This window comes from Rhamphochromis sp. 'chilingali' (assembly GCF_963969265.1).
Source record: "Rhamphochromis sp. 'chilingali' genome assembly, chromosome: 3".
NCBI classification, from domain to species: Eukaryota; Metazoa; Chordata; class Actinopteri; order Cichliformes; family Cichlidae; genus Rhamphochromis; species Rhamphochromis sp. 'chilingali'.
In genome coordinates, this window is record NC_137931.1 from 42,756,245 (window position 1) to 42,782,829 (window position 26,585).

The following is a 26,585-nucleotide window of genomic DNA, read 5'->3' on the forward strand; positions in this document are numbered from 1 at the left end:
TACATAAGAGAAATTGCAGAAATCTGTATCTACTGTTAATATACAATAAGGGTTGAAGCATTCTAATCAAAAAATGTGTAAAAACTAGTTAATTGTTTCATCTTATAAAAAAAAAAAAGTTACAACCTCAGGATTGAAAAATGTTTGTAAAAGTCATATCAGAAGAAATACCCTTTCATCTCCAGGGGGACAATAAGGTTGTTTTTTTCAATAAATGTTCTCTCAAACAGTACACAGTCTGTACTGTTAGTAAAATATAGCACCGTATCCATCTTTGTCTGGCGTGTGATGCCTCGGACAGACCCATCAGAGGGAGATTATTTTATGGATTTCTTCACCGCGTTGCCACGTTTTATCATTCTGATTGTGGAGCTGCTGTTTCGGCCTTGTAGCTCCATTCTTCAAACTCTGAACTACTTGCGGTGAGAGACATAACGCCTCCTGCGACCTTAGCGGATGACTTATCCTCCTACCTTGGGGACTAAGTAATGTGCTTGTGGCTCTGAGAATAGCTACAGTGCTGTCCATCTGGGCAGGGGTCGGGAGCGGCGCGGCGTATTTGTCTGAATCACAGCTCCTGGCTCGCCTGTTTGACTTAATCCTCTCATGCGTAGACACACATGCAGTTAGCTGACATACGGGCACACATGCTACTGATCAGTATAGCGTGATAGAAGAGCACGGGGCCCATGTATGACACCTTGGCTGCTAAAGCACTCACCTGGCTTCTCCTCGATACTGATTTATACTGGCCCTGCAGGGGTGGCAAAAGCACACGTGCACAGATTGTGCTCTAGATCACTTCTTCTGGGCGTGTTTCTTGAAAAACTTCAGCCACGAGTGTGTGAAGGAGAGGGAAAGAACAGGAAAGGAAAGTCAGCCTGAAGTTACGGCTACTTCTCGTATCCCGTCACAGGAGTCAGCGGGAAAGATTTTCAGCAGAGGAGCTGTCTGTGTGTTTCTGATTTTATTCACAAAGCTGACTTCTTCTTCTTCTTCTTCTCAGCTCGTGTCTGTGTATTTGTGCGTACGCACGTGTGAGCGTTGCACAGATCGCTGATCTCTCTGAAGTCCTGTTTGTTCTCCAGATTTGCCCCCACTACAAACATTTCCCTGATCAAAGCTGCCGAAAAGGCCTGTCACTTCAAACAAAGTACACACACACGCACGCACGCACGCACGCAAACACACGCATCCATCCCAACGCAGCCCTGCACGTTGTCATGGCAACCTCGTTAACTCTACACCGACCGTCACGCAGTTATTGCATCAGGCGAGCCAATCGGGAGTGGGAGGAGAAAGACGCAAAAGGGCGTCAGGAGCGCAGTTACAGTTTCAGCTGGTTTCATTTCACATGTGCAAGTTTGGTTTTTCGCCGTGGGTGTGAAGGCGGCCACGCAGCTGCTCTGAGCTGCACACGTGTGTCGCGGGTTTCATTGAAAAAATTCACTTCCACTATTCGGTTTCACCGCAGCAGCTTTTTTACCCTTTCGGCAGTTACACAACAGTCCAATTTTTCAAGACATTCTGTAAGACATTTAATTTCCAGAGATAAGCAGCGATGTTATCTGAGACATTTGATGTCAGCTTTATCGGGGAGTTGTATTAACAGCAGGTGATACGCTGCGTTTAAATCCTTTCAAGTTAACTTACAGAGAGATTAGTGAAACGGATAACTGTTAGATTTTTTTTCTAAATCCTACAAACAAAACCAAAACTTGTCAATTTGTCCTGTGGATAAAATTAAATCTGTTCTTTTATTTTTACTACGCTGATATTTGGACTAGAATGCAGAGTTTACCATCAGTGTAATTCAAGTATGCTAATATATTCAGCCTGGGAAAGAAATTGGCTACTACTGTACAATCATGTTGTTTTGATTATTCTGTTTCAAATTGTTTATCTATGGACTGGATTCCCGCATTAATGGAGGAGGCTGAATGCATTCGTTATCCATTTGCCATTAAAGGAAAGCAAATGAATAAAGGATTTTTTCCAGGCCCCTCCCGACCTGGATTGGAACACACTCAGTCCAGCTTGGATCATATTTTCTTTTAAAGATTTTGCTAAGCCTAAAAATGATCCATTGCGCGTCTTTATCCTGTCAGCAGGGATTCACGATCACGAATATTCTCATATGAGACTTTTACCACATTTTCCTGCATCAGCATCAGACTCCATCAGATTATGTTTGAACAAGTGTCACATTTTTTGGAAAAACTTTAACGTTATTGCACGTTAACCGCAGCCATGTTGAATTCATTTGGCTACTGGATTGACAGACATGCCATCGCACCACATTGATTTTTCTCCCCTCCTTTTCATTAAACAACAGTGGCTTTTAAAGTAATTTGCGCTAAGGGCAACCAGTGGGAATGTTGATGCCAAATCAGGATCACAGCGATCAATGAGCCAGACTCATCAAACAACTGGCAAGATGGCAAATCCCAAACGACAGCTTTAAAAATATTAAAGATTCATGCAAAATCTTTCCAACATCCAAAAACGGGCCGCTTTCAAGAGGCTGACAGGAGCGCGTGCGAGTATCTGTCTGAAAAGCGGAATGAAGAAATGCCTCTAACTGGAGCTGATATTCAGCTGAAAGCTTTGGAAATCACTAAAGAGCTGAACATACCCACAACCGAGTTCAAAGTCTGTGTAACCGATTGATGCGCCGAAATGGACTGTGCCTCCGTTGCGAGACTTCTTGCCCAGAACTTCCTCTAAGACTTCAGAGAGAAGCTACTGATTCTGATAGAAAGATGATTCTCTTTGAGATGTTAAAATGGAATTAGAAAAGCCTGCAGGCTATAGTTTGGCAAGTTTGCTGTTTTTATTTAAATAACTCGGTTGGAAAAATGCGATTATTATTATTATATATCAAGCAATATTTACTCATTTTGATTTATATGTTATGCTTTTTTCTTCTTACAATGAAGTATATCTTGTTTTACACTTTACCTTCAGATTGTTCGGGGCAGCGGCATAAACTGAACCTTTTTAAAAACATAGATTACAGTTTAAACTGAGCAAACTCTGAGTAAACTGCTTTTTCTCCAGTGTTTTGGTGCCTTTGCCATCCAAGCTGTCTTTACAAGCTGCAGATGTAACAATAGCCCGTTTGTCTGTGTGGACAGCTCGCTGCTTAAACCAGTGCAGCAGAGTGCATGGCACACAGTTTGTTTTTTATATGAGAGGAGTTCAGCCAACTAAGAAGAGCAGACTGCAGCTGTTAAAATGGAACACACAACTGTCAAGGATAAAAAATGCCAGAAAGTGTACAAGCGGAAACAAAATACTGCTGTTGGGAACAAACGGAACATATTTATTTTTGCTCTCTTTTTTATTTTTATGTGTGTGTGTGTGTGTGTGTGTGTGTGTGTGTGTGTGTGTGTGTGTGTTACTCATGTTGTGGGGACATCAATCTTTTTACTAAGTCAAACCCCGGGGAGCTGCCTCTGTCATGTGGACAAAAAACAACTCCCACAATGCAAATCATTAAATTTTAAAATGAACGCTTGGTTTAAAGGGACAGCGAGCCCAAGAATCACACACACACACACACACACACACACACACACACACACATATATATATATATATATATATATATATATATATATATATTAGGGGTGCAACGATACACAAAATTCACGGTTCGGTTCGGTTCGATACTTTGGTGTCACGGTTCGATATTTTTTCGATACAAAAAAATGTTCATGCCTTTTTAATTTGTCATTTATTAAAATTATAAATATATATTTTAACTCAAAAGTACAGTTTTTAAATTTAACCCTAACCCTTGTGCGCGTTTTTTATTTTGACAGCGAATGCGCACCTGCGGACCACTTATGTGCAGCCCTGGTTATTTAGCTCGTCATATTGCAGCCACAGAAATTCTTTTGTCCATGAAACCATAAAGCTGCACTTTCTTTTTGCCTTATAGTCTGATTTGTCATAACTTCTCCGTTTTGTGGTAAGCTTTTCTTTGGCTGTCACTTCTTCACCCCGACCTGTCTTATTTGGCTCAGCAGAGCTGAAATATAAATCCTGCTACTTTTACACACGGACTCACATAAGCTCAGCGATTCTCTGCGCGATCAACCTCTCACATGTTTAAGCTTGCTGCGGGAGATTTCACTTGTCATGTTTGCATAGTAAGCTAACGATTAATAAGACGATGTCAGAGGAATTGGTGCACAAATTATCATCACTCACAGATCAGTGCTGTCATTGCAAAGTGAAAGCAAAAAAACAAGCGCAAATTCAAACGCGACTTCAATATGTCACATATTGACAGTGGCTCACCGATGCCAATGACATAATTACCCAGCTACATTTCTGAAAGAATGCAAAAGCATTGACATATATTTTTCCTTCCTACAATAGCCCGACGGGCAGGGCAGAGAGATTTTTGTAGCCCGACTGGAAAGATCGCTAGCTCCAGGACGTCGGGCTAGCGATTTTGCAAGCCCTGTATCTGATTGAGGAATCACTCATCTTTGGAAAAGAGAGTTTATTACAGAGAAATGTCTCTTTCCAAAATAAAAGCTATACTATCCGCTTCTTCTGGGCTATATTCTCAGCAGCATAAGGAGAATCATGTGCTAACAGCTGTCTAAATGACTCGGCTAAAGTTAGTAGCATGCTTGTTGTTTTTGTCTTTGCACTAGGATGATGTCGGCGTAAATGTGCAGTCATATTCGTTGTGTTCCCACTAGTGCTTTCAGGTTAATCTCGTTGAAATTACCTTAACGCCACAACAGGGCAAATCTCCGTTAACGAGCTACCGCCGATCGCCCCGTGCGTGGGGCTAGACGGCCAACACGTTAACGAGCTAACTGCGCTAACACACTAGTTTACACCAATGTAATTGAGCATTGCATGGCACATCCAACATACTGTTTTACTTTAGTCCATGACTCGCTTACCTTCAGGGTCATACGTCACATGAAAACCAAAATAATTCCAAACGCCAGATCTGAATGAGAGTGGGGGAGGTCCATGTTGCAAGGAGAGCTTAACTTCTGTCTCGCTAGCTTGCCCTGTGCTCTTCCTCCTGACTATGCTGTCTGTGTTGAGCGCTCAGTGGATCTGCGCTCGACAGTGCAGCCTAGGCGGAGTAGTCGAACGCAGATTCACTGAGCGCTCAACACAGACAGCATCGTCAGAAGGAAAGTTGATAAAATAAATTACAAATGTTGTATTGTTCGATACATATGCGTACCGAACCGAAAGCACTGTATCGAACGGTTCAATATCGATACGAATATCGTTGCACCCCTAATATATATATATATATATATATATATATATATATATATATACCAGTACCAGTACCAGTACCTGGGGATCCCTGGCCAAATGGGAACCATTAAGAGGCTGCTAGGAAAGCAGCAACCACCAAGTACCTGCAGAGGGTCAGGCAAGTCCTGAGGAGTCAGCTGAACGGTAAGAACAAGATGTGGGCTATCAACACCTATGCCCTGCTCTTGATCAGGTACCCTGCTGGGATAATAGGCTGGCCAAAGGAGGAGATAGAAGCCACTGACATAAAGACAAGAAAGCTCCTTACCATGCATGGAGGGTTTCACCCCAAGTCCAGCACCCTGAGGCTGTACGCTAAGCGGAAGGAAGGGGGCCGGGGACTAGTGAGTGTCAGCACCACAGTCCAGGATGAGACAACGAACATCCACAAATACATCAGGAAGATGGCCCCAACTGACAACAGAAATGTTGCTCAGTGAATACCTCAGGCAGCAGAAACCCAAGAATGACGAGGAAGAGGAGGAACCATCATGGAGGATAGGCCTCTGCACAGTATGTACCACCAGCGGAGGTGGAGATGTACCAGATAGCGGAGGTGGCTGACATCCAGAAATCCTACCAGTGGCTGGACAAAGCCGGACTGAAGAGCAGCACAGAGGCACTAATCATGGCAGCACAGGAACAAGCTCTGAGCACAAGATCCATAGAGGCTGGGGTCTCTCAAACCAGGCAAGACCCCAGATGAAGGATAGACCACCCGCAGGGGCACGAGGGGAATTTTTATGTGGAAGTCAGGAACATTAAATGCACAAATATGTATATGTTTAACTATCTCTGGTCAATATGTAAACATCCCTAACAGGGTGGAACACATTCAGAGGCAATGTTTCATGAAACTACCTGTAATTACTATTTTATCCATCCCTGAGCTTGACCGTAATGGATTTCATATAGTTAAACATGTCAGTATTGAAACAAATGATAACAAAATCTATAAAAAATAAATCTTTTTTTATTTTCCAAAAGTTATGAAGCTAAAATGTTGCCGCAAAAAGAGAATCACCCAAAGGTTTGTGAATAAGTGTGGTCTAATTCATAAATGCAGACAGATTAACAACACTGAAAAAAGTGAAACGTCTAAACGTCATTTAGTTGAATTTAAATTTTATATTGTCGCAATCGAAAGTTCAGTTTTCTGGTTTGAAACTGTTTTGTTTTTTTTCACTTTACCTAAATTTAAAACTCACTTACCCTAGAAAAACCAACAGAAACAGTTTGCCCTTAAGTAAATATCTTTAAGTCAAAGGTGATTGTGTCATGTGACTCACATTCCTGTGTCCCCCCATTACCTCACTTCAGCAGTGAACATACGCTGAACAGTTCCAGACAGATCTATACTCTTAAACACACCTTTGATGCACTGCAGAAACTGTTTGTGGAGATAGAAACAAAAACAACGACACGTAGAATCTGTAGTCTCAGTGTCAAGCATTGGATTAGCCAGAGAGACATGTGGACACTGCATTTTTTTGTTTGTAATCAGAAACACTCGAAAGAAGTATAAAGAATTTCTGTTAGATGTTATTGGGATGGAACAGATTTAATTTGATTTGAGAGAAATTAGAACCACAGCATCTGATTTTTTCCCCTCGATTGTTCAAAGGGTTCTGTGTGTTATCTTCATTTTATTTAGGAAGCAATGAGAACACACGGTGTTAGAAATGCTGTTCATGTTAAAGGCTGTTACATTACCAATTTAAAGGTGAGCTGCTCAATTTGGCATATTTTTGTTAAAAAAGAGGGGTTTGGTGGGGGTTGGGATGGGGAATCATTTTTTTTCAATTTTGTCTGGTTTATTTTTGTTTGCTTGTCTTTTCGCCCTACGCAACTGTTGTGTTGCTAAAAAAAAAAGATAACATAAAAATTTAGTCCTTCAAAGGAGAATTTATCTTCATTTCTAACAAGTTGATTTTAACTTCAAGAAATCAGCTTTTTTTGTAAAACCACAGCTTTTGTTTTATTATATTTTAAGGAATAACATAGATTTTTGTGAAGCTTTATTAAGTAAGTTGAATGAGGACATAATAAACCAATTTTCAATTACGTATAAGTAGAAATGGTATTTCATTACACTGACTAAAAAGTATAAGTTGAATGAACTTAAAAGATTGCATGTAACAAAATTAGAGTCAGGTTTTACCAAAGCAGTTAGTTTGTTTCAATTTACATTCATGATTCTGGAAAAATAAAGATTTTTTTAAATACAAATTTACATTTTCAGTCAAATCAAACTTGTAGTCTTAGTAAAAATAATAAATTTAGCTGTAACAAATTAGACTGATTTTTTAAAAGTTGGTTCAAAAGAACATTTTTTTCATTGAACATATTTCTCCACCAATAACCGTAGCTTTCATGCTACATGTCTCTTTGCACTAGGGGACTCAATACAGCTGGTTGCTAACTGGTTGTATTCTGGTTACATGCTTATATAACAGCAAAGCTGCCAAACACCTGTGTCAGTTAAAACCTGTCCTGCAGCAACTGCGTCACTTTTTGTGGAGGAATTTCTGAACTTGACTTTCAGATCAATTCTCGCTGCACTTTGAATGTAATTAGTTATCATAGATCGCATTTAATTGCCAATTTGATTCAGTCACAAAAGGATAGCAGACTGACTTTATCTTATCATCATTTTATTGTGGTTTTGATCCACCAAAGTCATTTTGAAGACAGCATCTGTGGTCCCCCCTTCAGATCTACATGGATAAAGGTGCAGGCTAAAGGCATGATATTTTTTTATAGGCCATGTCTGTCATGTTTGGGTAAGGTTTAGGTTACAGCATGGTGGTAGAGTATTTAGCACTGTCACCTCACCTCAAATTCAGTCTGGGGCCTTTCTGTGTAGAGTTTGCATGCTCCCACATCCTTCCACAGCCCACAAACATGCATGAAGGTTAGGTTACCTGGTGATACGAAACTGAATGTGAATGTTTGTTTTTCTCTATGGGTGTACCCCACCTCTCGCCTCTATGCTAGCTGGGATAGGCTCCCCCACGATCCTGAGAAGGATAAGTGAAAGAGAATGGATTGATGGTTGTCAGCCTCTGTGTGTTAGCCCTGCGACAGACTGGCGGCCTGTCCAGGGTGAACCTCTGGGATAGATTTGGTGGGGTGGGAGACTTACCCCTATTTACTTTTTCGGTGAGTTAGATGGCACATTTACTGCAATATTACAGACAGATAGCTAAGGATCTCCTTACAAAGAGATTAGCTTAGCACAGAGGCTGGGAATAGGGTGGGGGGGGAGGGAGACATTTGTGCAGGCCTTGTCCAAAGCTCAAAAACACACTTGTCAGCACCTCTCATGTGACACACTTTGTTTTACAAGCATCAGTCACTCACAGTCTGATCATCAGAGTGAAGTTGGCAGGCTACCAGCAGAAATGTGGCACATAAGTATTTGGGGAAAGATAAACTCTTGTTAAACTTTCAAATGCAAACCAAGCAAAAGAACAAATGGAATGCAGTTTGCAAATATCTGGCTTTTGGAGTCCCAGCGGTAGTACTAAAAAGACTAACTGCAAGCTGGTACTACTTTTAAATCTATGTGTTTGTGTATTTTCATGTTCCAACACAACCATTCCAGCGTTAACATGCTAAAATATTAGCCTGCTAAAAGAACCGAGCAGCAGTAGCAGCAAAATAAAAGTGCATCTAAATATTATGATCATATGCACAAATTGGTTTAATCTTAGACGTTTGCTGCATGAAGTGGAGTCTCTTTGTGCTCTTTCCTTTCATCTTTGCAACTGTGTCCTTTAAATTGTTGACGCGAATTATGATAGAATATGGTTTTAATAAAGAAAAAGGGCATATTATCTCTTTGTCTCTGTTATTTTGTTATTGTTTTTTGCGTGTCCCAATGGCCTGTTGATTTGAGACAAGCACTAAGTGGCTGTTAATGGCACAAACATGGCTGTGCTTTTAAAATAGCAGACCGCCCATTAGACTGGTATTAACAAGGTAATGGCCTGTTACTAAACTGCTGAATGACATTGTCGCTGCCGCCAAGCCGAGCTGATGGCCGCAATGCACACATGATCACACACACACAAAGCCTGCATATATTTCTTCCATAAACAAAAAAGAAATGCGAGTGATTTGCATGCTGCGTATGTGTGTAAGCAAAGTTGGAGAGGAGTGAAAGTGATTTACAGTAACTTTGTGTTGCTGTCGAGACGTGAGGAGAAAAAGATGAGAGACAAGAAGACAGAATCTAAAAGAAAGCGAAGGAAAAAGACAAAAAGAATGAAAGACATAGCTGGAAGGTGTTATGGTAGTTATTAAAGCTGGGATGCACTACGGTTGTTTACCTCAGCCTGACTGTATTGTTGTGGCTCAGAAATTATTGATAGGTACGAAGAGACGGAGTAATAAAGAACTACACATCAGTCCTGTCTGTACATCTGACTGCCTGTCTGTTCTGCTTGTCGGATCGGTTTTAGTAACCGTTTCTCTTAAAAGCAACAGTGGCCCGAATGACATTTAAGAACAAACTCTGTCCTCGTCGTCTCTTTAGAGCTCGAAAACAGGCGGAGATGTGTTGCACGTATTGCACGTTGGCTTGCACGTCGTATGTTGCATTCTCCGAATACACGGTTGTGTACAGTACACACACACTCTTACACTGCGGTGCAGCGATAGGGCAGCGCAGTAGGGGGTATATCCCTGGGAAATCATTTCTCCCTCTCCTTTCTTCCTATTTGTAACTTGTCCTTTCAAGCAAGACGGCCCTTAAAGTTCAGTGGCGCATTCTTCAAAAAAGGCTATTACTGGCTGCCTCTGATTCTGTATCATGCCGTGCATAGACCAGCCATCCCTCCTTTTTATGTTCCTCTCCTCCTGTCATCATTTTCTGAAGCCAAGAGAGGAGAAGTCAGAGTTTCAGAAAGGCCCGCAACCAGTGCCTTTAAACCCTAAGCAGTCCCGCCTCTGACTTTGCGCCAGACGGCCATATCCTATCACCAAAAGGGCCTATTGCTTTTGATACATGAAAGAGCTCCCTCTTTGTCTCTCTCTTAGTGGATCTTTGTCTTGTCCTCTGTGACAAGTGCCTATCGCACCCATGCTCAACACTTAGGGGCTTTCATAAAGCCGCATGTGACTGCAAAGAGATACGGGCTGCTTCTAAACGGCATGAGAGAACCACGCTGTTGTTGGCCCTGAAGACCAGACAAAGAGTAAAATAGATCAAAGCGAAAGCAAACAGTGGTCGCGAGGAAGGCTTTCTCAACCCTTTCTGGCCTATAACTGAGTTTGTTTTATCCTAGGATTTAAAAATAAGGATGTCCTGTGTTTTAAAGGACATGAATTTGGAAAAAACAAATAGATTTCAAGCCAACAGATGCCATCAAATCTCCAGTGCAACACGGCACACACGTTAAAACCTCCAAATGCTGCCAGAAATTTTTACAGTGCATAAAATAGAAGAGTCATAGAGCTTCCACTTGAGTGCTCATTTGTTGGCAGAATGTGACCAGAGCTCGCACTGGTGGCTCTCTGCTCTGTGGTCAATGATGACCAAAGGCCTGCATTTCACCACCACCTCTCAGTTAACATAATTAGAAAGCCCTTCAGCTCAGGCTTGAATACTGATGGCTGGCTAGCACCTTGTTTAGGACCGCACGTTTCCCCTCCGACGCTCGTCTCCTCCCGTCAGCGTGTCTCACTCTGTCACTCCCATCGTCTGTGACCTCCACTGTCATCACGACTGCCCTTGAAGAGCAGAAATCTCTCCATTTCACAGGGACCAGCCATAAGGGGGCTTGATTGCGGCAAATTGATCCATAATCACACAGTGCTCAGTGCTTTTTATCCTGCCGCCTCTTCATCTCCACTTAAGAGGCCCGCCGTTGGCATATTTACATGCTGTCTTCTCGAGGGTTTCCTCTGCTGCCACCACTCTGTCTCCCTCCACCCTTCATCCCTTTTATGACTCTCCCAATTTTCTTGTCTCTCCTTCACTTTTTCCCTCCCCCTTTCCCGTCTGGATGCGATGCCAGTCGGACTGACCGTTCCCGAGGCCCGTGCTGTCTCTCTGTAAAAGGCACACACACACATTCAGACACACCTCTGACCAATGCATCTCTGCTTTTGATTGCGATCGTCAGCTTCACACACACCCAAGGTGGTCAAGAGGATGAAGGAAACAGAGAGGGAAACGAGTGCAGAGACGAGCAGACGACAGGATGAGTTTGTAAAGGGAGAATTCAGAGGTAGAGGCGGTTTAATCTAGCACATACTCTATCATACCATATGTCTTCGTGTCCCCTTTTACCTTTGGCTCACTTGCCTTTGTCTTTCTGTCCCCCTCGTCCAATTCAAAATTACTTTTCTCCAATTTACAGAGGGCTTTCAAACAGCAATTACGCTGTCATGTTGAGTAATACAATTTACAAGACGTAGCCCATAATTGAACAGTGAGCTCAATAAATAAAGCCAAAGGCAGCAATTAAAATTTTTGACCCACCATTGTAAATTTTCAGATAACACAGCAAAATAACATGTACGACAGTGGGACAGTTGAGCTTTTATGGAGGCAGCTAAGCTTTTGCTTCTCCCTTTCAGCTCAGGCTTGAGGGAGAAAAGCAAACCATTATGAACCCTGAGAAGGGCTCCCTACCTAGTAAGCAGTAACAGAGTTACATTGATATTATGTACTTTTTCAATGCTGCGCCACTCAGTTCTTGCTATGACTTCTTCACAAGCTTCTGACTCAGAGCCATCATATCGGTTGTGACATGAATCAGGTGCGAAAGAATTTCAGATACGCTCTTCTGTACAAGACTTGGACTGAATGCCAACGAAGCCGTAGAGACGAACCCCGACAAAGAACCTGCCGGGCGACTTTTGACACATTTAGTGATTTGGAATATATCCAAGTTGTTGTTATCGTTATGACCGCAGTTATCTTGAGCTGAGGGTGAAGAACGATGTATTTTGGCTTTGTTTACAGATCATTAAGTCATCCCACTGTAACAGTTTTTAGGATCCCTCCCATAAGATGTCAGAGTGCAGCATGACTTTGACATATTTTCTGTCTTTAACTTTCCTGCTTTTGATTTCTTCTTTAGTGGCATCATTAAGCGTAAGAGTGGATTTGGGAGTTTGCGCTTTCACAGATTACAAATAGCTTCGTATCGCTGCAGCCTAGCTACACTGGTAAACTAACTTGGGCAATCAGGAATTAATGCGAGTGTGTTTTTATGCAGCAGTTTATAGGCGATGCCCTTATGCAACGATCTTATTCACTCGCTAAGCAAATTATAAAGTAGCTGAGTAAAGTTTCTTGTGTTTGTTTTGCTGGTTTTTGGCTTCTCTTTGTTTTCCTCTTCGCCTCTTGTCTGTTTGCTTCTCTGTCTCCCCCTCACCGTCCTTTCTCCTTTTATCTTTCCAGTCGTCCTCTGTGTTTCCGTCCTCACACCTGTCTGTGTAAATATCCTCCACTCTGTAGATTTCATTTCTTTGTCTGTTCAGAGAAAACACCAGGATTCCTATTTTCATGACAATTAGTAACGGTCATACTGTTTTCCTCCTTTAGGCGTCTCTCCTCCGCTCCCTCTCCCACCCCTTCTCACCTCTCTGAGAGTTTAGCTGTGTAATGTGTGGTGTGTGAAGCGACAGGGGATGCTTTATTAATGTGTGGGGAGGCCTTGGCGGTACCCCTGCCTCCCCACAATAATATGAGATGAATAAATCTGAGACACGCCACAGGCTCTCGAGCACCTACAGGCGCAAACACACCCACATGCACATACACAGAACTTAAGTCGCGGACCTGGTCAATTCCTGGGGAAGAAAACAGCATCATAAAACTCTTATCACTTTAGAGCCCTCTGCTCTTCAGCACACACCGCCATCTCTCTCTGTCTCCGCTTTTTCTTTTTCTTCCTCTCTCTGTCTCTCCGGTTGTCCTTGAGGTGGCAGAGGGGTGGTGTCAGCAGGTGGAGTGGGCTGGGGGTGAAGAAGCACAAAGCTTTGATGCTTGTTGGGTCTCACTCAGCTGGGCAGTATACAGCACCGCAGCTCATCCCAAGGCTCTGTATAAATTCAACGCCAGTGACAATTTACAGCTCGCGCCCATCCTCAACATGACACACCAAGCAGAGCTTCAAGCGTGTCTTGTTGCCATCTCACCAAAGAGAGGCTAATTTATTACAGTGTAAAATCCACAGAGCAGAGTTAGGGGGGGAGGCAGAGAAATAGGGAGGCCTTGGTCTGGAGACTTGGTGTATAATATGCTTTTTTAAAAACTGTGTATATGGAAAAGGGCTGCAGTATATGCAGGAGCACATTATCCCTCCCCGCAGTGTGCCAAAGTGTTTAGATATTCCATATTTCATCTGCTTTAATATAAAACCAAAGATGCTATTTAGGGTCCAGTAAAGTGAGGATAGTCACAGTTTAGTGCCTTTTACGTCAGAAAGTTTGGACATCAATAATATTAAAGCACAAGCTAAGTCTACCTCTATCTCCCTGAATCAAATTTAGTCTTAAAGAAGGGTAAATGTATTTAAATATATGCCATGTCTTCCAGAAGGTCTTGACGGGGCTTCCTTTGTACCCGCCGAAGAAGAACGATGAAGAAGATCTCAGTTAATTACATCACGTCACAACTTATGAGACTGAATCCCAAGTTCCCGAGCCTGCTGTCACAGAAAGAGCTGACCAGCACAATCAGGGCTGACCTTCAGAATCCATTAGATTTATGTTGTTTTTCACTGGCACTTTCCTTCTCGCTGGTAATTTCCATATTTATCAGAGCTGATCATAGTTTGACATCCTTTAATTTTTTATTTCCTCCTGGCGAGCTGCGAGAGAATGAGCGGTAATGTGCAGTTAGTGCGGCTCGTGACTTTGGCAGGTGAGAAATATGCTGAGGGAGCTCTTTGATTTGGTAGCGTGGGCATAAATTTTGCCTCCGCTGCCTTCACTCACTCATTGTCAACTCCCCCTCCGCCCCCTGCTCAGCCGCCTCCCTCTCACTGTAGCGTACGCCTCCATTCTCGTTCTCACCTAACTCTTAGATTTTTTTTTGTCATGTTCTGAGCTGTTGTGACAGGCCAGTGGAGCCGTGAAGTTAAAATTAAAGAGATTCGTAATTGAGAAACATAACCTTTCACGTGTAGGCACTCGACCACGTCTCCATGGCGGGATGAAGAATTTACGTCACAAAAACGGCGCCTGATGGATCGCTAACATATGTAGGTGCTGTATTTTGATAGATCACAATTACAGCACTTCACATAAATCACAACAGTGATGTACAAATACAATTATATAATAAGTAGAGTCAATATGATACTAAATTTAATACACTTAAATAGATACTATATATAAAGAAATATACGCATTAAAAAGGCCAAATAAATAACTATGGTTAAACTAGTTGCAGGTAATTGATGTAATCCAATTCAGTTGTATTTATATTGCGCCAAATCAAAGCAACGGTCACTTCAAGGCGCTATATAGCAGATATGAAACCCCAACCACTATGAAGAAGCACTTGGCGACAGTGGGAAGGAAAAACTCCCTTTTAACAGGAAGATGCCTGCAGCAGAAGCAGGCTCAGGGTGGGGCGGCCGTCTGCCACGACCAGCTGGGGTGAATAACAATAGTAACAACAATAATAAAACCACTCGTGACATAATATGTAAAATAATTGTTTACTTTTTCTTCTTCTTTGGGCTGCTCCTGTTAGGGGACAGAATCATCCTCCTTACGTCACACCGACCCCCTGCATGCCTTCCTTCATCATATGTCCAAATCATCTCAACTTTGCCTCTCTAATGGTTTGTCCAAACCCTCCGACATATTCATTTCTAACCAATGCATAATGGAAACATCTCTCATGCTGAAGACGCACCAGCCGTCTCATCCTAACACATGCTTATGTTTCTTATTTCCAGCACTGTGTGGTCATTTGCTATGGCTATGTATATTTTGGTTTGGCAAATTAGCAAACCCCCTCTTTTTTTCCCCCTGCATGTGGCTGATCTGTGAGTGCCAACATGAGACACAGAGGACAAAACTATCCGTGTGTTTATATAGTATCACCATTTTTGGCCATGATTTTGAATTCAACCCAGAATAGTTATGAAATGTTTACTAAATCGGTCAATCAGCTGTCAGTTTTTACAGATATTTGCACCTTAAGTTGAATCCTTAAGTTAATGAGTTATGGCAAAATATAATGTCACCTGCTGGTTCCAACTTGTCATGTCTATATTATTTGATGATTTATATTTCTTTTATATCAGCTTTGTAATAAAACTATAGTTTCAAAAAAACCATTTTGGCTTGTCAAACAACTGAAGTGAGAGTGATGCTAGTTTGACGTTTCCTACTCTTGAGGAAAAGCATTCATTGGTGGAGGAATGTTCTCTGTTTGTACTTTGATTCCTGAGAACTGTCAGCAAAGACAAACAAAAAGATTTTTCCAGAAAGGCGAATGAGATCATTTGTGACGCCTTGAGAAAGCTACCTTTCTTTCTCTTTCTCTTTTCCTCGTGTCTTCCAAGCTGCTCTTCCAGTCTCGCTCCACAGCCACCCGGCTGCTGATCTCTACTGACACCTTGAGGTCAGGAGACGCTTCTGCACAACTATGCTCGACACTCAAACGAAACTTGACCCTAACCTTTGTGTTACCTTTGTGCGACACACACCTCGGCCCGATTTCCTTTTATGTATAACCTAGCTGTGGTGCTTGTATCCTCCAGGTTCCCTGCGGGTGTCAGTGTGCCTATGGAATAGTGGGACTTAATTTTGTGCTACAGTGCTTGGCTGCGCACAGTCAGATACAGAGGAATGCAGAGATACAGACACATAAACACAACAACTACTTGGGGAGCATTTGTGAGAGCCCTGAGGAGACATAGTCTCACACACACACACGAGCAAACACACGCATACACACAGATACTCACAGAACGATGTGGGATAAACAGTACATCCATTGTAAGCTCCAGGAGCCTGCTGGAAGAGATTGTTTTGATGAAGCAGCAAGGGCACACTAGCACTGAGACTAAATGTAGCATGGCTATGATGGTTGAATTCCCAGACAGTCGGGACCTTGGCAGCTGCCTCCAGTTTGGCTCACAACTTTCTGGGTTCTTGGTTTTACTGTAGGGAAAATGGCTGTGTGCCTTTTTCCCTTTTCTGATTGCAGCTTTGCACTGTACAGTGAGTGTGTGTATCTGAGTGTGTGCGATGGCTGTGCTCTTGGTTCTGGAGCCTACACGGTGGCCCGGGGTCGAGGCCAAAGTAGAATTTGTAAGTGATGGAATTTCACAGACACCGAGCACCCAGCGGCCAGCGAAACCGCAAGCACTCACATTTACAACAAACGCCCTGCCCCGCTCCGCGGAGACTCCTGAATGGCAAAGCCATTTGTCTCTGTGAAGGGCAGAGGGAGGAAAAAGCGAAATAAAATCAGAGGCAGAGTGCTTAAATGGAACAATGCTTTTTTTGTTTACGACTCCAAACTCCTCAGACAGACACGCGTGTGCTCCCACACGCAGAGAAGCACACACTCATTGCTCTGAGGTTAAATTGGAATTAAAGAGAAGGAAAGGTGCATACCCTGTTGCTAATTAGCATTTTCTGTGCTCAGCAGAAGAGGTGGAAGAATCGATAAGATATTAAGTTTGTGTATCGCAATGAAGCTCGCAATCACTTTCATCCATTAGCAACAGCAGATTAGAAGAGAAACACGAGCCAAGAAAACAGCGAAACTTTAACCTTTGTGGTTTGAATGAATAAATCCTGTTTGGCTTTTTTATGTTATTTAGCTTTATGTTGCTTAGTTTTCAATATTAGTAATGCAATCATGCTTGAGGTGATTAGAATATAGTCATTCACACTGGTATGAAGAAATATGATGTTGATGTTTAACCTCAAAAGGTTTAGTGGTCCTTGTGTGTGCAAAAATACACCAGTAAAGCGGAAAAGCTCAAGAAAAGTCAAACACATCTGTGCAACAACATCTCCAAGGAGTATGTGTGGAGCGTCGAGCCACAGAGAATTCCTTAGCAAGCCTGAAGTCTTAACTCAAAGAAGACCTCTATCAGGTCACACCTGTTGCAAGCAGAGCCTGACCCTATAGATGTATAATTCACCTTATCTATTGAATATTCTGTGGCGTGTGTTGGTTTGATGATTGATTCATGTGTATCTGGCTGAAAATAGACTGTGAGGTCAGCCTGTGTTTTGACCCAACCTCTCACACCGGACTTTTATGGGTTACATGTATATCTAAGTTTAATACCAACTCTCAATTGTTATTTTGTGTCCGAGAATAAGTTTTTGGAGTTGCTCTAAAGGTCTGCTAGAATTTTATGCATTAACAGCACCACCTCTTTCTCCCTCTGGTACCCTGTCTTTACCTTTCTTCTCCTCCTCGCCAACTCCTCTCACTACCCCTGTTTAGACCACATGAGTGCAGAACGGGAGAAGAAGCTGGTCTTTCTCACCGCCCGCGTTCACCCCGGAGAGTCTCCCGCCTCGTTTATTTGTCAAGGTAAAGTTTTAATGGGAGGTCATTGATTCAAATGCAGAACCACTCACCTGTGTGCACAGCAGCGTATGTCAGCATGCACTGCACAATGCGGTACGTATACATTTTGCTGTTAGTAACCAGGATGTTTATTGATACTGTTGACTCATGTTTTACATCACTTTTTCAAAAATTCAAAATCATCGTTGCACGCCCTGAAAATGAAATGAAAAAAATGAAGATTTATTTTATAATCCGTGGTTTCTCCAGATGATGTAACGGCTCAAAATCCTTGTTTAAAGATCTTTCGTTTGTTTAATTTTTTTTAAACTTTTTATTTCTATTAAAGAACCCGTTTACCAAATTATCACAAGCCTCAGAAAAACAAATATCAAGAGTACCAAAATGTCTGATCTCCAGCTGAGATTACATTATTATTACATTATACCTCATTAGCCTTTTTCAAACTGGAAAATTCTTTCCAAACATGTTAAATGTAGCACAATCACATTTGCAAAAAAAAGTTGAGACACAGTGTAAAATGTAAACATTTAAATAAAGGTGCAACGTAAACATGTCAAATGTTGGAAATGAGAAATGCTGTTGTTGTCATCTCAATGGTCTTGTCTGCTCCTCTTGTTGTATTTTTCATTTCATAAAACACTAAATGCTTCCAGACAGATCTGGACTGCACACAGGCTGCCTGTGCTGTGGATAGAGGCAAAACAAACCATTAAACCAGACTAATTAACAGACTAGCTCATCGTGCTAAAAAAAAAGCTCAACATGTGATCAGTAATAACACATCTCTGATATTGTCTGGAAACTATATGTAATGAAAAGGGATGAGCAGTCAGTCCTTTCACACTTACAAAGGAATTATAATTCTGACCTTGCACCTGAGTATAATATGCTTGAAACTTAACAGAAGAGATACCTGAGCCTATATTTCTCTATAACAACTCGAACTATAGTCCTGAAATACAGTGGTGTTGTGGTGTCTTTGCTCCTGAGCTCTGGTAACTCAAAACTAATAAAGCATCTTGAAAAACTAGGAACCTTTGGGAAATTGTCTTTTAGCAAGATTTAATGGCTCTGTTGCTCCTTTCCATCGGCTCAGAGTGGTCAGGTTAGCTCCTGCTGGGTTCCTTTGTTTATAGGTAATGGGACTGAAAAGGAAAGGTAAAGTGTGCTCTATCTATCTATCTATCTATCTATCTATCTATCTATCTATCTATCTATCTATCTATCTATCTATCTATCTATCTATCTATCTATCTATCTATCTATCTATCTATCTATCTATCTATCTATCTATCTATCTATCTATCTATCTCAGTGTGCATATGCATTATCATGGATCAGATGAGCTGGCTTTTAGTCCGCCGTGTGTCTGTTTTTCCAGCGCCGTCAGCTCCATTCCATTTGTATCGATTTAGGCTTGACGTCTCCTATTCCTCCCTCGATTCTGATGATGCCCCTCGCTGTCCTTCCTTCTCCTTTTGTTTCTCAAAACTCAATTAACTGCCAGCCTGCCTTTGGTTTTCTTTTCAAGTCTATTTTCCTCCGTGTGTGTGCCTGTGTTTCATAGGTGTGATTGACTTCCTGGTGAGCCACCACCCTGTTGCTCAGATCCTGAGAGATCATGTGATCTTCAAGATAGTCCCCATGCTAAATCCCGACGGAGTCTACCTGGGCAATTACAGGTACACAAATGTGCATGTTTTAATTCTTAATTTTAAACCGTCCCTACACCAAGTAGAACTCACACATTACATGGTTTTGTATCACACTCTGTGGGGTTATATCCTCTTAACTCCACCTTTAGAGAACTTAATGAATTCATATAGCTCACAGCAGTGCATTTGTTAGAAGATAGTATTTGGCTGTAGGGCTGTTCTCTTTGCCTGTCTCTCTGTCCATCCTCTCCTCCACTCTGTCTTTAACACTGCTGCTGCAGCTCTGTGGGCATCCTCCTCTCCTCTGTTTTCCTCTCCTCTCATTCCCTTCTTCATAATTGCCTTTTACTTAATAGGCTCAGCCCTCAGAATACTAATGCTCACCAAGATATGCAACACACTCCCACTGTGTTTGTGAACGCCATCTAGTGGTGGTGCCTTGCCCCTGTCCCCAAAATACATGTGCAGGGATTCTTTAGTTGCTTCCCACAGTGACAATCTCAGTAATACCATTCAGTGCGACTGGTGATGGTTCAGGCTATTGTCATTGGCTTGTTTTTGCACTGAGTGATGATAACCAGCATATTGACAGTAGGTGAATAGTTATAGTCCTCATCCGTGGACACAGACACACAGAACGCATACACAGAAACCACACAGCTACCTCAGCAGGACACAGTGGAGAGCAGACTGAAATGGATACATGCAGAGCAAATAATCAATTGCAGTTAACCTGGGATGAGTATTTTGTTCATGGCTGGCTGCGTTGCTCAGTTGCCCTGCAGTATCAGTAACTCCTGTGTCATTATCACTGGCTTTAGCAAATGTCAAAGATCGACATGTCACAAAGCACAGCAGATTAGGGCGCATATTTAGATGTAAGCATCCCATTATGGCAATTTGACACTCCTGGTAACACTATAAGGTTGGGCGCCACAGCAGCCTAATGTTTGGGGCACGTGCCACATCATCCGTGGTTCAGCTGCCGGTCAGCCGGACTTTGATTACAAGTTCAGGCACTTCCCTCATTCCCAGTCTGCTTCTAATGCGTCTACTGTTTCTTACCAATAATGCATCATGTGTATTTGTTGCAAGGATTTTTTTCCTCTCTTCAAACACTTGCCGAGCTGAATCGAGTAAGAATTTGTGGCCTACATTTTTCTGTCCTGAATCAATCTCAGTTTACTATGTAGGGCATCATATTTAGCAGCTGCCCTTTTATTAGAGGATTTGAATTTCGAGTGTGCAATAAATGCTAGTATACTCGTAGTAGAAAGATAGCCATCGTGACGCCACCCACTGGTTACAGAGCCCTCAAGCTGAGCGTTGGTGTTTTGCAACCATACAGTGAAACCGAGGACACCACAAGCTGATTGGCTAATGAATTGTGACTGATAAATAGTTAGTTAGAGAATGCACTTTACGATCCTCCTTTATAACTTTAATAGTTTTATTCAGTAAAAAGTGAAAAAGCCCTTAAAGTCATCAGAAATGTATTTACTGAGGTCACAGAGGCAAGGAGTCGAGGGCTGTTTTGTGTACAGTCAAAACCTATTTGCAAACAGTGAAGTCGCCCCCTGCTGTCCATTAAAAAGAATGCATGTTTACACATTTTACAATTTACACTGATGCTGCTTCCATCTTTTATTCCGTGTTTGTATATTTGGAGCTTTTTACAAAGAAACCAAAGTGCTGAAAAAAAGAAAAAAGATGACAATTTACAAACCTGATATCCTGAATGTTTTAAAGAAATTACTCAGTCATTTAAGTAAGGAAGTGATTTCAGGCACAGGGATGCTTTTTTTTTTTATATCATTTTTATAACGCGGCAGTCTCAGCATGTGATACTAAAACCATCTTTTAATTAGTGAAGAACTGTATAAAAAAGACAAGAGGTCACTTTTAAACTTAAGCTTTGAGCAAGTGCAACTTTGCACCGTTTGTGGCCACAAGGTGCCTTTAGTCATTTGTAAGGCAAACCGCATTTGATTTTCCATTATCTGTGTGTGTGTGTGTGTGTGTGTGTGTGTGTGTGTGTGTGTGTGTGTGTGTGCGTGTGCGTGTGCGTGCACGCGCATGCTTGTGTGTACAGGTGTTCTCTGATGGGCTTCGACCTGAATCGACACTGGCAGGATCCCTCTCCGTGGGCCCACCCCACACTGCACGCTGTGAAACAACTCATAGTGCAGATGAACCAAGACCCGGTGAGTGTGTTCTCACACACACACACATGCACGCGAACAGACACAGTCCTCTGTTATGTGCTCAACATTCCTTCTCCACAGTAGCGTCTACTGAGCCCAAGAACAGTTTTCTTTCTCCCTGCTTGGTTCAGCATGTTTCTCCAGTCTGTGTTTAGGGTGTGTGCGCTGGGGAGCATGAGGAGGCCAGTCAGCACCTCTAGAATGTCAGCTAGGCTCTCCTGGCCATTCAAAACATATTACTGAAGCAAGACTGTGTGCTTTCAGTCTTTAAATCTACTGTAACTTTTTCCTTCTCTACTTTGAGACTTTCAGTTGGAGGAACGCTACACAGGGAGGCTAGGGATTTTTCATCTTTGTTCCTGATGTTAATTATAAGCAGAGCGGCAGGTTGGTGGGATTACTGAAGGTCAGCGTGTGTCCTGGGAATACTCTGCCCTTTTGTACACTCCTCTAATCCTGATAAGAGAGGGAGCAGGCTGGGGCGGGATGCAGGGCAGGCCAGAGATGGGGTGAGGCGCGGGGCTGGCATCGGGCAGATTAACCTTTTCCCTCGACGCTGACACGCTGATCGATAGACTCTGTCATGGCAGGGTGATCCACTCATGCCTGTCATTCACACACACTCACACACATACTCACACATACTCGCCTGAGCAAACAGACACAGAATGTACACAAACAAACAGCCACAAAACTGCAGCACTGCTTAGAAACATGGATGAGTGAATGTAATGTGTTTTCATCCTGAAACGCGCGTTCTTATTCTCTGTCAGATGCATTTCGTTTTTAAAAAGATACTATACCGAGTCTTTTTCAGCACATTTGCACACATTCATTCTCAAGCAGATACAATTAATGGAAGATTGTTTTACAATAAAATATGCTAATTGTAGCAGTACTGCTGGGTAAATGAAGAGCCCAGTCGATATCACAGAATTAGACCATATGTTTCCCGAGTCCACTCCTGCGGGTCAGAAGACTTGAATTCCTTCTCCTTTTCTATTGATAACCATCCACCAGCACTTGTCGTGCTGTAGCCCCCTTCTCCCCGATGATTGCCTTCAGTCTTGCAGAGTTAATTTGGAAGCTTGGGCAACCTCTCCTGTTCTGTCTCTCTTTCGCCACAGCCAGTTAATCAGACACACTACTCATGTCTGGGGCTCCCAGATGCCAGTTTCGATGCCAACTCTGCAGCCAGGAGGCCCTGTGCTGCTGCCCTCCATTCATGCTCATCTCACTCAGCGGGCATAGAGTCTAATGAGGCTACCATGGTTGGAGGGCTCTGCTGGAGGACTCCATTAACAGGAGAGCAGCAGCAGCCACAGCAGAACAGTTGGGCTAAGCTAGCATACTGTATGTGGTCCATTTACTAGCTGGTAACTCTGCGTGGTTATTTGTTTAAAATACAAAAGCTAGAATAAGCTTGAAGACCTGGGAATCTGGATTATTCATAACACTACCAAACAATTAAGCATTGATAACACTTAAACCATATTAAGGAAGCAGTTGAGAGACTGTTGAATTAATCAGTGACTGTTTGAGCCGCCGCTAAAGGAGCAATCGCTAAAATATAACTGATTGCCCCTCTTAACATTACACAATCTTTGCTTGCTGTAAAGTATAAATTAAACATAAATATCCTGACCCACGCTCGCCCGTTCTGTAGAATATTCATCATCGTATAGCTTTAAAATATCCAACTGGCACATTAGGCACTGCAGTACAGTTCCCCCAAATTCAGCACGTCAGTCAAACAGGTGGGTGGCAGCTTTCAGGGACTGCAGAGTCACAGCAAGTAAACTAAAAACAGTTTGAACAGCAGCCCCGGTTTGCCATTTTAATGTCGCTGCTTCATGTTAGCTGTCTAAAAAGGTGTTAAGAGTGCAGGTTTTCATAATGATGCCTTCACAGGGCAATTGCAGTAATGTTAACAGTGTCTGCTGGCTACAGATGACCTTTTAAATGGTAACGAGTTTTCCAACTCATAACAACAAACTCCAACATCAAAATTCAAAGAACTTAGGTTTGCTGGAATTGCAGCTTCAACTTTTGACATGACATGAGAACATATAGTGAGCCCTATGAAAAAGAAGTATTCCATTACCATAGGACTTGAGGTAAGGCGCAACCAAGCGCTGCTAATGCTCTTGATTAAGTGATCAGCAGAGAGTGTAAGCACCGCGATAAAACCAGGAGTTTTAGCAGTTTGCAGGTCTGGAGTATTCAAGTGTGTGTTAACATAAACCCAGGACTAGACATCACAGTAAAGCTATATCAGACTCTACAGGCTTCAGGCTTCAGTTAGCATGTTAAATGTTAAGTTTTAATGTTTAGAAAGATTGCCAGGAAAAAGCTCTTAAAAAACAACAACAAAAAAAAACCATGTGCAGCTTAGCTTTAGAAAGTTGCATCTGAACAAATCACAAGAACTCCTTCGTATGGACCTGACCAAACTGTAGATATTTGGAGATAATGCACAGCGATTAAGAGCAAAAAGCAAACACAGCATGTCAGCACGAACACCTAATACCAGCTGTCAAGCACGGTGGTGGAGGAATGGTGGACCCAGGCATCTTAAAGACATAGAGTCAGCCGTGAACACCTCTCTATACCAAAATATTCAAGTCAAATGTGCATCTGGCATTCAGTGTCAGATGTATGCTGCCATGCAATATGAAAAAGTTCCCAAACACAGCAGCAGATCTACAACAGAATGGCTAAAAAAGCAACTAATGAAGGTGTTGCAACGGTGCAGTCAAACCCAGGCCCAAACGAAATACTGTGACACGATGACTTACTTACAGAACTTACAGAAAAAAATTCCCTAAGATTTTTTTTTAGACAGACTTTTTTCTCTTTTTTTTCTTTTGAAATGGCAGCAGATACATGTAAGTCGACTTTTGTTTTGTTTTTTCTGTGTGTACATCTCTGTTTGCATTTTGCCTAATTTGGGTGGTTTGCTAATACAGCTCTAACATCATGTAGATAATTTGTTGACCTCTTCTTATATTCAAAAGTCCAATATGTGTCTCAAACCTGGATTTCAAGATCAAATCCAGATATGCCAGCGGCAATAAGTCACCACTTCAGGGCGTAGTTTATCATAAGCAGTTTATGCATTTAAATGAGCATCATGACATAAAAAGTAACGATTAGCCAATAAATGTTGCGATGGAAGATCGAAATGTCGTGTAACAAGTTAACAGTTCTATCTCATCTCAGGTTGAAGTTGCTGTGAGCCATTATGAACATAAATCTGACCCCAAGGCCGTGTCACCACGACTTCTTTACTTCTTTAAACACCCACATTTCTATGCATAAGGCATCATAATTCAAAGTCACAAAGGAGCCTACCAGCATTCAGCTTCAAACTCCATCTACCGTTCTTGAGACGCATACCTTAGTCACTCCAAAGTGATTCCCAGTCATTGTGAATGCAGCAACACTCGCTTTCTGTTGGTAAAATAACTTCCTTGTTCTGTTCAGGCAATGACTTCAATAACTGTAAGGAGCTTTCCAGACAAGTGCCATTTAAAATCAAAGCTTGTAGCAGAAGCAATCTACACTGCATTACCACTGATGGCTGAAAACTTTTATTTGACTAATATTTATGGAGAAATTCAACACTTTTCGGAGCGCACCCATGTTTATGCAGAATCTGACCTAAACAAGAACTGATGTTTTGAAAATCAGAGACTTAGGTCCCATCAACCAGCTCACAGTTTCTGGTAACTGTTTTTATTGATCTATAAATGCAGAAAAACTGAACAGCAACAGTTTGGCGGGAGGGAAATAAATTAATTGCACCCAAAGAAATAGTGCCCGCATAAAAATGATGATTAAATATTCCTCCTGTGGAGGAAACTAAATCAAAGTGTACAGGTGTTTGCAGATATAGCGAAGCAGTGAATGTTTCATTTTAAAATAATCTATTCATCAAACATAAACAAATACACTGTTTACCCCAGTTTGTAATTCCTCAGCATTTAAAAAACAACTAATGGTTGTCAGCCGATTTTTTCTGTATGATCTCCAGGAGATGTGTGTTTACTGACATCATTTTTACTATGCTCCAGTCACAGAAAACAGTGCTTGGAGACAGCAGCACCAACACAATTTGAAGCTGCTTCGAAGACGGGGACCAGGTCTGCGATTGCTCGCAGTCACTTATCACTTAAAGACAATTACAGTAGCATGCAGTAAAAGATTCAATTCATTCAATTTTATTTATATAGCGCCAAATCACAACAACAGTTGCCTCAGGGTGCTTTATATTGTACAGTAGATCGTACAACAATAGATACAGAGAAAAACCCAACAATCATATGACCCCTTATGAGCAAGCACTTTGGCGACAGTGGGAAGGAAAAACTCCCTTTTAACAGGAAGAAACCTCCAGCAGAACCAGGCTCAGGAAGGGGCGGGGCCATCTGCTGCAAACATTTGGGGATGGAGTCTGCTATCACTTTGCAATTAAATGGGATCAAGTTGACAATTTTTATGCATTTTTTTTGCAATACTCCAGTGATGAACTTTTGTCAAGAACAGAAATATCTTCCCAAAATACAGGCAGAGTTGCTGAAGGATGGCAATTTAGCTGCAAAATGACATGCATACTCACCAACCTCGGCTTCATATAGGAATATAAGGAGAGCTGACTTCCCTATTGCAAAAACACACATTACACACGACTGACTCAAATTAACTGTTATAAACGAGATGGTTATTATTTGAAAACGTTCACTAATCTGTCTGAGAGTGACTGCAGACAGTCCCAGTCAGACCACAGTTATTTGGAGACAGGTTGCCTTGCACCAGGCGACTTGTGCAATCGCATAACGAGTAATGTGGTTGCCTCCATGTTAAGGGTGTTGCACGGTC

At 42.0% G+C, this 26,585-nt stretch overlaps 1 protein-coding gene across 1 annotated transcript in view; it reads left to right on the forward strand.

Moving 5' to 3' along the window:
- The window catches only part of agbl4 (AGBL carboxypeptidase 4), a 355,429-nt gene that overhangs the window by 299,274 nt on the left and 29,570 nt on the right, over positions 1-26,585 (forward strand). The window contains exons 7-9 of the mRNA XM_080877453.1: positions 17,756-17,845; positions 19,413-19,527; positions 21,593-21,704. Of these exons, the coding sequence (XP_080733579.1) occupies positions 17,756-17,845; positions 19,413-19,527; positions 21,593-21,704 (317 nt within the window). The remainder of the gene's footprint in view (positions 1-17,755; positions 17,846-19,412; positions 19,528-21,592; positions 21,705-26,585) is intronic.